General features: G+C 54.3%; 2 protein-coding genes across 3 annotated transcripts in view; one reads left to right on the top strand and one right to left on the bottom strand.

Moving 5' to 3' along the window:
* The window catches only part of HIRA (histone cell cycle regulator), a 74,333-nt gene extending 67,048 nt beyond the window's left edge, over positions 1-7,285 (bottom strand). For both annotated transcript variants that reach the window (XM_082852500.1, XM_082852501.1), the window contains exon 1: positions 7,227-7,285. In XM_082852500.1, the coding sequence (XP_082708626.1) occupies positions 7,227-7,263 (37 nt within the window). In that variant the 5' untranslated portion in view covers positions 7,264-7,285. The remainder of the gene's footprint in view (positions 1-7,226) is intronic.
* A 927-nt stretch (positions 7,286-8,212) lies between these two features.
* On the top strand, positions 8,213-10,970 carry MRPL40 (mitochondrial ribosomal protein L40). Its single transcript, XM_082852499.1, has 4 exons — positions 8,213-8,275; positions 8,423-8,506; positions 9,596-9,754; positions 10,564-10,970. Exons 1-4 carry the CDS (start codon positions 8,232-8,234, stop codon positions 10,886-10,888), a joined length of 612 nt encoding a protein of 203 aa, XP_082708625.1. The 5' UTR covers positions 8,213-8,231; the 3' UTR covers positions 10,889-10,970.
* Positions 10,971-12,432: the final 1,462 nt, after the last annotated feature.

The following is a 12,432-nucleotide window of genomic DNA, read 5'->3' as shown; positions in this document are numbered from 1 at the left end:
TCAGCTGTCTGAAGGGAGGCTACTCATAAAAACACTGTATTTATTATGATATCGGGCATTTGGCTAAGATCTTGAACAACCCAGGTACCTTTATAATGTGGTATGCACACTAAACAAAATGTGTTACCCAGTGATTTTTTCCAAATGGTCTGAAAGACCATATTAAAAAGTTTTAACAATGTGTTCTCCTTTTTGTATTTTCTAACTTTTTCTAAATTGAACAGGCATTACTTTTATAAGAAAAATTACTTTACATTTTCCACATTACAAGTATAAAGTCACAAAGTGCTCCATTATCCAGATTCTCACACACCATTAACGTACCCTAGAGCAATCAGATTGGCAATGGACACAGCCAAAAACAAAGCAGCCGTCCTGTTCCTCAATAGCAGCTCCAGCTCAGAGCCCTGGTGCTTCAGGAGGAGGAGGCTGAGGTCCCTCAGCATACAGGCGCTTCGGGAAGGCCTCTTGAGGGGCCGGACTTGGTCACCCCACGTCACTGAACCTGGCTCCTCCTCCCCATCTGCTCCTTCACAGTCTTACTGATCCCACGGGCTCCCCTTCCCCCCCATCTCACACCCCACATTTGACCTGATGACTACATTCACTACTGTAACTCTAATTTTCTGGGGAGGTGCAAACATTCTGTATCTTGAGTGGGGAACAGGTTACAGTGTACCTGTTTGTCAAAACTCACCATGTCTGTGCATTTCACTATGTAAATTACACTTCAACACCAACATGTGTGTATGTGTTTATGTATACCCCCCCCACCACACACACTCACTGCACCACCACTGCCCTGGCCACCTCTGGATCACTGCCACAGCCTCTTCCCAGGTCCTCCAGCTCCCGTCCTTGCCCCCATGCCCGCTGCCCAGCCGAGTCCCAGTGCAGTGGCCAGCAAGATCTGAAAGCATGCCAGGTGTGGGACTCCTCTACTCGAGCCACATGGAGGGCCCGTGCGTGCGGGTCCTCCAGCCAGTCCACTGCTCACTTGGCCTCACCTCCTGCTGCTCATGCCTCCCAGTGTTGCTCCCACATCCTTGCTCTTCCTCAGACCCACCAGGCAAGCTTGCTCTGGCCATTCTCGCTGCCTGAAATGCTCCTCCCACAGAGGGCCGCCTTCCTCACCTCCATCAGGCCTAGGAGGTTGCCAGGATGCCATGTCCAGGTGCCCTCCCTCCAGGACTGAAACACGCCCCCCCACCCCCCCAGCTGTGGGAGTGTTTACAGCCTGTGACAGCTCCTCAGCGGAAGAATTGCTTTGACCAAGATCAGGTCTCCTGGCAGGGACAGCCTGCACCCGATGACTGTGGATGTGGGAGTATAAAGGCCTGAGCCCCTCATCCCAATTCGGGACAACTCTGAAGGGCTCACCCAGCCCCCCAGCAGGGCCAGTTGCAGCTTCTGCGGTACCTGCATTACCGACCAGCTCCTACCTGTCCAGCCCTGCTTCCCTCACGCCCCGCAGGTGGGGAGTCCAAGAGCACCCCAGGTATGTCTTGGGCACACACACATCCAGCTCACCGCCTGCTTCCTGCAACAAGGTCTCTGCTCACATGTTACCTTCTCATTCAGGCTTCCCCAAAGAACCTTATTTAAACTCCTCTCACCCTACCCCTACCCCAGGGCTTTCTCCCGCACTCACCCACCTACCACTCTCGTTTATGAGGCCTGCCCTCTGTCACCTCACTAAGCTCCCCTCCTGCATCTCCTTTTCTCCTTACAGAAACTTACTGTCTCAGTTTCCATCTGCCAACTGTACTGTCAGGAATGTTTTCTTTCTGCAGCAAGTCAGAGAGAATTTCAAGGGTAACCTACTAAGTCACGTGACAAGTCCTGAGAAGGGTTGGCTTCAAGGTTCATTCATAGCGGCATAAGCAGCCACTCCTTCCACCTTCTCCTCCTGTCATCCTCGGTGCGAGCCCTGTCCTCAGGGTCACAGGCTGGCTGCCACACACAGACGCAGTGAAGTCCAGGAGAAGAGAGATGGGCCTCTCAAGCATCTCTTCTTACCTGATTATTCCCCAGAAACCCCGAGCAGACATCCCCTCCCAGTCCTACTGCCTAGAATGGCATCACATGGCTGTTCCCCAACGAGGCCTGGGCACTCACCCACACTCCAGCTCAGGGCTATCAAGACCCTGAAGAAGAGGGCAGACAAGAGGAAAACCCTGGGGTTCTGATGGAAAGGAAGAAGTGGGTGGGCGTCCAGTGTCCACGACATGCCCTCCCTGCTCTTTAATGACGTGGACGAACCGATGGCCTGCTCCCGCCTCCAGGTGTTGCTGCTCGTCTCGGCAGGATAAAATGTGCTTGCGTCAATGTATGGTCCCCTGGGCTCATTCCAGACCCATGTTTCATGAGCCAGACACCTCTGCAGTCCACAGGCAAACACCCTGGATGAACAGGGTAGCCTCGTACCTCTGGGGAAAAGGAGGGGTCAAGGCAGGCAGCAGGTCCCCTCAATGGCCAAGGCCAGGCACTGCCCAGAGGTCCCTCCCAGCTGTGTAACTTCAATTCAACTCATAAGGTGAAAACATCTTTTTAACCACTCCTTAAATTAAAAGAAATATTTAAGAAAACCTCATTTCCTAGCCCTCAACTCTACTCTGTTCTCAGCATACTGAAGAAATCAACTCTGAGCGTCTCCAATCTACAAAGCTACCTGCCTCTACCCCGTGTGCACCTCTACCACTGACCTCCCTGCCTCCATCAGGGCCTCTCACCTAGGCCCAGGGAATGTCTACCAGCTCCTCTGGGGCCTTCCAACCACATCCAGCCTCCTCAGAAACGCCCCATGCTCCCCTATCGCAACCCCCAGAAGGAGTCCAAGCTTCTAGGCAGGTGCTCATGGCTCTGCCCTGCAGCCCCACCTGCCATCACCCGCGCAGTCTCTGTGCTAACATGCTCCACACGCCAGCCCTCCCTGGGCCTCCACTCCTGATGCTCCCACAGCAGTGGCACCTCCTCTGCCTCACAGTCCTCCTGTGTTCCAGACCCAGCCCAAGGGCACCCACAGACCACACCCTCCTCCCCAGGCTACCCTCTGCCCTGCATTCTAGAATGTGGTCTGTTCCCCTCTCCCACCTGGCACAATTTTCCGTGCACAGGGAGCATCTTTTTACCTCTGATCCCCACAGAACTTCTCTCCAGAAGGGTTCAACGTTCAGTGTATAAATCAGTGTAAATCCCACAAGTGTATTATCTAAGGCAAAATCCCACCCAGTTTTCTTCTGAATCCTCTTCAAATATATTCTGGTTATTTTTAAAAATCACTCTACTGTCTTCAGGTGTTAAGTCAGTGTGACACTGTGAAGAGAGTGTGCATTTCCTGAGCCTTCGCAGGTGAGCAGGCAGCAGCCAAAGCAGCTGTTACCCGCTTCACTTAACAGACCAGGATAAGAGACGTAAAGAACCTTCTGTAACACACTTTGGCGAGCAGCAGAGCACAGAGACTCAAGAACAGGACTATCTGACTCCAAAATAATAGGCAAATTCCTTGTCCTCAAGAAGCTTACAATCTAGTTGGATGGATGAAAAGGCCAAATAACGATACAAAGGTACTCTCACCTAGAGCAGTTTCCCAGCCTCGGCACTATGGACGTTGGGCCAGGAGACTGTTGCAGAGGAGCATCCATGAGGCTGCAGAGCATTCTAGTTCAGCGGCATCCTGTCCTCCACCCACACTCCACCCCCTCCAGCTGCGAAAACCAAAAATGTCTCCAGACTCTGGCCTGTTTGAGAAGCCCTGATCTGGGCCAACTGCACAGATTACCTGAATGACCAAGGCAGTCACAAAACGTCACTACCGGGATCCCTCCTGGCCTGCTCTCAGAGCAGCTGTGCAGAGCCTTTCCACACCCAGGCCAGCTTCATTACTGGGTCATCCTTCCTCGAGTTTCCCCTTCAAACTGACATTCATTATCACTCAGGTGCAGGACATGCCTCAGAAGAATGTCTTAAATCCTTTGTGGAATGAGAAGAGGTAGGGAAAAGAATCCAATTATAGGACAGGAGAAAAAACACATGCCATAAAGCAATGCAGTTAACTGACAAATTATCCCATTATTGAAAATTTGCCATACACCTTTTTACAACACTGCCAGGAGAATGAACTCAAAGGAGAATGAGTGTCCTTTCAGTCCTGGCCCTTCTGGTTAGAATGGGCTTCACTAAAGAGCTGTGCATGAACACCACAAGAATTCCAGAAAAACTCTCAGGGACAAAGGCCCTGCGATGGGAAGAACCATGAATCTCAATGATTCTCAACATACAAACTGCATTTTCCTACAACCAAAAACCCAATTGCTTTCAGTTTCTAACAAATATATGGTCGTAACCTAACTTAGAAATAAACCTTATTTTGGCCAAGCCTAAAATAAAATACATAAGGAATGCCATATCCAAGAACACAGAGTAAAACACGTGTGTGTGTGTGTGTGTGTGTGTATGTATGTGTGTGTGTGAACAATGCCTGGCACATAGGTTCAACTTTACCAAGGCCCAGAAAGTGGAGTCACAAGCCCAACAATCTACAGCTAATAAATGATGACATCTTGAATCCAGTCTGATTCCATGCTCAAAGCTCATTACCATGACATGACTTCAATATTTAACCCATCACCTTAGAACAGTGATTCTCAACTGGGGGTGACCTGGCCAACAGAGGACACTAGCAATGTCTGGAGACAGTTTCTGTTGTCACAACTCTGTGTGTGTGTGTGTGTGAGTGAAGATGCTACTGGCATCTGGAGGGCAGAGGCCAGGGATGCTGCTAACATCCTACAACACAGATTGGTCTCCACAACAGTTATGTGGCCCAAAATGTCAATAGTGCTGAGACTGAGAAACCCTCCCTTAGAGGAAAGGTCTCACTACGATCATCAGCCAGAAAAACGAAGACTGAGAACACACCTGCACCCAACAAACACTTCTCTCTCTGCTTTCAATTTGCCCGCTTACACTATTTGATGAATCCTGCCACCTCAGGGAAAACGCAGGGCTCTCTGCTCCCTCCTTCTTCAGGCTTTCAGACCCCAGAAAAAGTATGTTCGCGCTGCATAATCAGTCAGGAGACTGAATGCAGAGTCAGGAAGCCAGAAAGTGCAGTGATGCTCTCTCCAAACCACCACTGTCTTTTGGGTCCCTTAATCCAAAGCATGTTCGACTTTACTGGCCACCACCCACCACTTGGGCTCCTGGCTAAGCAGCGCTCGCCCCCAGCAGCTCCCCCTATTCACCAGTCTTTAAAGGACAGCTCAGTACTGATCCAGACCATCTGTATGTCCTTCAGGAGAGAAGTAATTTACCCGACAGTCCTGAACACTCAATGAGACGGGTGATTCCAGGAGATTTTAAAAGAAAGGAAACCTGACAAAGAACAGGTTTAAAAGAGTCTCAATTTCTTCTATTATCTCGGGGAGCACTTTGTCTTCCTTCCCAAGCAAATACCACAATCACGCTACAAAGAAGGCAGGGCAGATACTATCAGGTTCTACTCGAGGACAGTGGAGAGGCTGCGGCAACAAGAGGCCCCAGACCCACAGCTCAGCCCACCCTGCCAGGCGGGGACTACTGGCTGCGGCCTGGCTGCAGACTCTCCCTCGTTTGTGCCTAAACAATAGCTTAAGCATCCTGACTTACTTGTGCCTACACAACATAAAACTTGTGTCCTACAAAGGAGCTTATCACGAAGTTATAAATTACATGGTAGAAGGAAGGCTGGAGAAGGGTACACAACACACACAACCTCATCTAGGCAGTGTCAAAATGAAAATTCCTTCAGACTTCACTTGCACAGCAAACTAGCTCATCGTAAAAACTTTTCCCTTCCTGATTCACAAGCACCATAATTTATAATTACTGAACATCTGCCCAGTTCTCCAGGGAAAGATCTCACACTACACGTCAGGAAATGCGCTTGGAGACCAACACAGGAGAAATGAAACCAGAGTTCACTGCTTTTGCTTTCACATACTGCCAACCCAGCTGTCTTAATAAGTTATGGCAACCTCAGCTCTCTTACCTGCTCAGCCAACGTTTATCGCAGACCCTCTATGTGAAAGGCACTGCTGAGTGTGGCAGGGAATGCAGAGGGGAGCAAGGCAGTCTGCACCCTAGGGGCACAAGGAATGTACACTCACAGGGACAGAGCACGTCTAGTGGAGTAACTCAAGAGGAATGGTAACAAAAGGAAAAGGGGACCTCACCCGGGCTCTGAAAAACGAGAAGGATGTCGTGCTAGAAAATGGAAAGGCTGCAGCAATAGAAAGCAAGCATCCCGAGATCAAGTTCAAAACTAAAAAGCAACACACTTAAGAAAGGCAAAAGCATCTACCCAACTTGTTCTAAAAGAAAACTAGCTCCCTCTAGTCGCACAGCAAAGTAGAAATGAGGAACAAGACAGAATCAGGGTGACTCTTTGCCTACCAGCAGTCGGGCCATCCAGGTTGCGGGCCCTCAGCTGGAGTATTGCTCCCTGAGCTCACTGCTACCGGCAGGAGATGGGGGCTCGCTCCCCTCACCTTCCTAGGGGGCGAAGGCCAACTCCTGCAGCAAGTGTGCGAGCCAGGTAGAACAACAGCAAAACTGCTGGTTACCGCGCTTCTCTGTACCAGAGTCTCTTCCCTACCAGAGGACTGGATGAGTCCGCTCCCTGGGTGTGCTTTAGGGCCGCTGCCCCAGAGCTAAGGCAGGCCCTCTCCGAGCACACACCTGTGCCCCGTGGGCCCCATCCGAGTCGCCCTCATACTCCAGCTCAGTGTGAACGTAATTCCTCGGGCTGGGGGATCTCAGCCCAGAATCACGGTCCCCCACCTAAAGCACTGTCACCAGATCCAGCCCCTCTGGCATGGAAGGACGTGCCCATTCCAGGTCTACACCCCGCTACTGAAAGGCCACTCCGCTCCAGTTTCACACACTGGACCGTCCTGGCACATCCCGGCCGGCGCCCAGGGCCGCTCCCCTAACCCTGCCCGGACCACGGGCGGGTGGCCGAGGGCTTGGAGCAAGGGCCGGGGCGAGGGCGGACGTGGCCGAGCACGTGCCCGGCTCCCGGTCTCCTCGCGCGAGGACAAAGTCCGCGACCGCCGGCCCCGCGGCGCGGGCACCGGGCACTCGGCGTCGGAGCGAGGCGGGCAGGCCTGCGCGCGGCTCCCACCTGGCTCCACACCACGGCCCGTCTCCGGGCTCGGTCTCCCGCGACCCCCGCGCGCACTCACCATTGTGGTTGACCCAGGTCGGCTTCAGGAGCTTCATTGTTCGGCCGCCGCCGCCGCCGCCGCCGGGCTGAGGCGAGAGCCGCGTCCCTCAGCGCGCCCGGGCCATGGAGCCGCCGCCGCCCGCGCCGCCCGCCCTCCAGCCGCCGCCCGCCCCCCGCCCTCAGCGCCGCCGCGCCATCGTCGGCCCGCGACCCCCGCCGCCGCCGCCGCCGCCGCCGCCGCCGACCCCCGCGCTCGGCCGCCGCCGCCGCCGCCACAGCCGCATCCCCCGCGCCGCTCCTCCTCCGGCGGCTCCCGGGCAACGCCGGAAGTCACGGCGCGCACCTGCCAAACAGCCCCGGCGGGAAACCGCTCCCCGCGCTCACGGGCCGCCCAGCTCCTCAGCCGGCCGGGCGGGAAGGCGGCTCCTTTTCGGGTCCGCCCCGCACGGCCGCGAGCGAGGGGCCGGCCGGCAGGGAGCGCGCGGACGGGCGAGCGGGACCTGGGGTGCGCCCCGGCCGGGCAGGGCCGGGCGGCGCAGACGGCCTGGCCGCTCTGCCCGCCGGTGCGGAGCCGACTAATTAACAGGCTTCCGCCGCCCCCAGCGCGTGTTCATTTGTCGCCCGCGAGCGCAGGCCACGTGCCGCGCCGGTGCAGCCACCGCGGCCCGGCTCCGACGTCGGCGAACGAGCCGGAGCGTTTACTGGACGCCCAGGCCGCCTCTCGTGCGCGGACTCTTAGCCCCCTCGGCCCCGCTGGCCTCACTGCTGGTCTCGGCCCTCGCGGGGCGCAGGCCGAGCGGCTAGGGAGAGGCAAGGGAGCGGCGCCCGCGGGAAGGAAGCCCCTGATCGGCGCGAGGTGCTAGGCGCCGGGCGCGGGGCGGGGCCACGTTGAAGGCAGAGCTAGTAGCGGCGGCCGGAACGCGGGAGCGCGGGGCTGCGCGGCTGTCGGACCCGAGAGCGGCGCACCGCGGGCCGGACCGCCTAGGGGCGCGCGCCCGGAAGCGGCCGTCGGCGACGGGGAGGCATGGCGGCCGCGGCGCTGAGAGCGGCTCTGCGCCCGCCGAGCCGGTGAGCGCGGAGAGGCCGGGGCGCGGATGCGCGGGGACGCGGATTGAGAGCTTCCCTGCTGGCCTTGGCGGTCTCACCCCGTAGTTACGGGGCTCGTGAGTGACCTTAACGGGGAAGCGGGCGTTGTAAACACTCGGTCTCTTCCAGGCTCCTGGGAGCGCGGCCGACGCAGACGAGGGACGCGCACCAGCGGGCCTCGTTGCTGTCGTTCTGGGGACTCGTGCCCATGAGGTAACCCGGCCGCGGGCCCGGCCTGGGGGCTCGCGCACGGGAACCCAGCGAGCAAGGATACTCGATGTTCAGTCTGCGAAGTTTCTCAGTTAAATTTAGATGGATGCCCTTATGTCTTTTCATATGAAATACTGTTAAATCTGTAATCAGAGATCAAAAGTTAAATGCAAAAGTGGTTTAAAGAAGTTATTTAGCTGTCAAGGGATTCTTGTGTAAAATTTTAGAGAGCACAGACAGCTCTTCCGTTTCTTACTCTCCAGAAAGGTGGGGGGAGGTGAGAGGATTCTTTTTTCCACCTGGGACCCTGAATACTTTCTAGGGACTTAACTCATAAAACTCAGTCTTGATGCTAGAGATTCGGTTGTTCTGAATAGTAACTTATCAGCATAGGAGATGTGTTCCTGAGGGTAAATCAGACTTTTGTCCGTGCTCGAGAATAGGGAAATTTGTTAAGAAATCTCAGAAAGTATAAACAGGAACTTGCCAGTTATTTTTATTATACTCTCTTAGTCAAATCATTTTTATAAATCACAAATCCATTTAAAATGTGAGTAACGAGCTTCTAACGGATAACAAGAAGGTCCTATAGTGTAGCACAGGGAACTATATTCTATATCCTGAGATAAAGCATAATGGAAAAGAATATAAAAAAATGTATATATGTATAAATGAGTCACTATGCTGTACAGCAGAAATTAACACATTGTAAATCAACTGTACTTCAATTAATAAATAAATAATGTGAGTAACGAGCTTCTAATTCATCAGTTTGGTATTTTCACTTTTCAGTGCTATCCCAAGGCCCACCTGAAACCCCTCACTAAAGATGAGCACTTCCCTTTAATTTATACCCTGACATCCCACGGAGGTTTTCCACGCCTTCCTGGGTTGACCGTGCCCACATAGTTCTCATAAGGACCCCCCGTGGAGGCCGTCTCCCTGCCACACTCAGCATGGGAGGCCAGGCCCACACGGTCCTTTCCTGCGGGAGAGCTCGGTACAAGTTTGCAGACACTTTCCCTAGTGCCATGTCTCTACACGTTCACGAGGCCAAAGAGGAAAATGTTTAGTGTTTGCTTTATCCTTTAGAGCAGAACCTCTGCAAAAGAAGAAGAAGGTGGACCCTAAAAAAGACCAGGCAGCAAAGGAGCGCTTGAAAAAGAGGATCCGGCGACTGGAAAAGGCGAGCCAGGAGCTCGTTCCCATTGAGGATTTTATCACGCCCGTCAAGTTCTTAAATAAAGCGAGGTACGGGCCCTCTAGGGTTGAGGTCTTCAGAGCAAAGGAGTTCTGTGACTTTCAGGAAGTTCTGTCTGCACTTCACACCTGTAATGGGAAGGGGTCATAGGCTTGGGCTGGCTTGGCCCTGTTCTGAGTCCTCTTCTCCTGGATTGTCTCATGGGAGGTGGAGAAAGCATTCCTGGGCGCTGCTCCTGAATGGCTGATTCTGGGAAGGAAGCTCAGGGCAGATGCTGGAGCAAGTTTGGAGTGTTGCTCTTGCAGGAGTTTAGCTGTGACTGACGACTGGGGCCCTGGGCCTGCAGCTCTTACCCCTTCCTGCTGGTAGGAAACCCTTAGCCTCCTGCTCTAGGATGCAAATGCTCAGAGCTGGAATGTGTCGTGTGTGGGGTTGGTGGGATTGTTGCCTTCTTGTCAGAAGTGCGTACCATTTATAAAGTAGTACCTCACCATGTAAGTGGGACAAGGCAGGTGCTTTTTTGGGTCTCCAAGGCTGATACAGGATTTGACTCCCTGGGATATTGGTGTCCGTTTTCATAACACCATTTGACTTTTCTCCAAAGCCACGTTTCCCCACCAGCAGGCTCTGCTTGGCACAGAGGACGTGCTGCCACAATCTGCTGAGAGCACTGTTGTTTCTTTTCTTCACGTAAAGAAAATGGCAGTGGTTCCAGGTGTCAGTTGCCGCTGCTGCCACATCCAACATTCTGTCCCTTAATTTGTCCCTAAGTTCCATCTGCGTCTGGCAGTGGGGACACTCGGGTCCCGTGCAGTCGGTTGGCGCCCCCAGGTTCATGCCCTTGGCTCTGTGTTCCCAGGCAGCGGCCGCCAGTGGAACTCCCCTTTGAAGAGAACGAGCGGAGAGCCCTGCTTCTGAAGAAATGGGCGCTGTACAAGCAGTGTGAGCATGAGATGGAGAGGGGCGCCATTGCGTCCCTGCTCGAGGCCCAGCGGGAAGCTCTGCAGGAGCTGAAGCTCACGGCCCCAGAACTCCATGCCGAGGCCACCAAGCGGGACCCCAGTCTGTTTCCCTTTGAGAGACAAGGGCCAGACTACACACCGCCAATCGCCAACTACCAACCCCCGGAAGGCAGGTACCACGATATCACCAAGGTGTACACACAGATGGAGTTCAAGAGATAGAGCTGCAGGCAGCTGCCCTCAGGACGCTGCCGTTGGGAGCCTGCACCCCCAGGCTCAGGCCTGCTATGAATAAATGCATTTAACCAAGTGTCTGTCTTAGGTCAGAGTCACAGTTAATTCACCTGAGCATGCACGGGGGTTGGGGAGGCTGCCCTTCTTGGCCTGGTACTGGGGAGAGGAAGGCCAAAACATTGACCACTGCCCTCCAGTGAAAAGGAGGATTCCAACTGTGTGGGGCAGACGCCACCAGCAAGAGGCACAAAGTGACCCCAGGAACGGAGGTGAAGGACATGCAGCTGTGCTGTGTGTTGCCTGCACCTGGAGGAGAGGCAGGGCTGGCTCTGGGTTTCAAGCTGGGGGGTATGGGGGAGGCTGAGAAGAGTGTCGAGTGGCAGGGACCCCACTGCGTGAGGCCATGTGTCCTCCAGGAGGGTATGATGCCTGGCCGGGCAGAGGCTGCTGTTAGTCTGGAGCAGGGAGTATATGAGTGAGCTCTGGCACCAGAACAAAACACCACAGACCAAGGAGCTGAAACAACTCACATTTATTTCTCTCAGTTCCAGAGGCTGGATGTCCAAGATCCAGGTGTCGGCTGGGCTGGTTTCTCCCAAGGCCTCTCTCCTTGGCGTGTAGACAGCCATCTCACGCACCCACGTGATCATCCCTCTGTGTGTCTGTGTCCTGATTTCTTATAAGGACACTAGTCATTGGATTAGGGCCCACCCACACAACCCCATTTCACATTAAGCACCTCTTTAAAGATCCATCTTCAAATAGTCTCACTCAGAGCGCCAGGGGGTTAGACCTTCCCCGGAGGAGCTGGGGGTACATAATGCAGCCTAACAGGGTGCAGTGTAGGCAGAGGTCCACTTGTACCCCTTGCATCACCACCTCAGAAAGGCTTTGGTTCTTCACCACCTTAGTGCAAACAAACCAGCGGAACACTCCACCTGAGTAAGAATTCAGATTATCCATTTTCCTAGAGGGCCCTGGCTACCCAACCCTGGAAAATCACACCCCGTCCCCACCTCATCAGCATGTGGCCCTTTCTCTGCCTAAAGCCTCCAGCCTCCTCCTCCAGGTCTAGCCTCGGACCCTGAGCCTCCCCCACCTCCCAACTTATAGATTTCATCCACGAGGTTGTATGATCAAGTCAGTGGGTCATGGGCAGCTGTTTTGTTTTAACCTTTTATTTGGAAGTAATCATAGATTGACAAGAGGCTGGAAATCAACAGGGAGGTGCTGTGTGTGGTTCCTCCTGCTCCCCTCAGTGTCACATCTTACAGGGCCAGTCATGCCAGCACCGAGATAGACTGCAGCCAGAGTAGGTCCAGGCTCCCAGATGTGGCTGTGCTCATCTGTGTGTCCACGTGTCACAGCACAGCCACCCCTGCAGTCCTGCACTACAGGATGCTGCCCCATAATCGTCCGCATCCCTATAATTACGTCCTTTCACGGCGTCATGTCATGGAGCCAGGCCCAGCAGCAGTATCTCACAGGGTGGGGGCAGGTGCTGCTCCGCGAAGCCCAGCTCAGTGACAGCG

The sequence above is a fragment of the Leucopleurus acutus genome, assembly GCF_964270905.1.
Source record: "Leucopleurus acutus genome assembly, chromosome: 13".
NCBI classification, from domain to species: Eukaryota; Metazoa; Chordata; class Mammalia; order Artiodactyla; family Delphinidae; genus Leucopleurus; species Leucopleurus acutus.
Note: the sequence above shows the minus strand (reverse complement) of the source record. Positions and strands in the feature narration are given on the sequence as shown.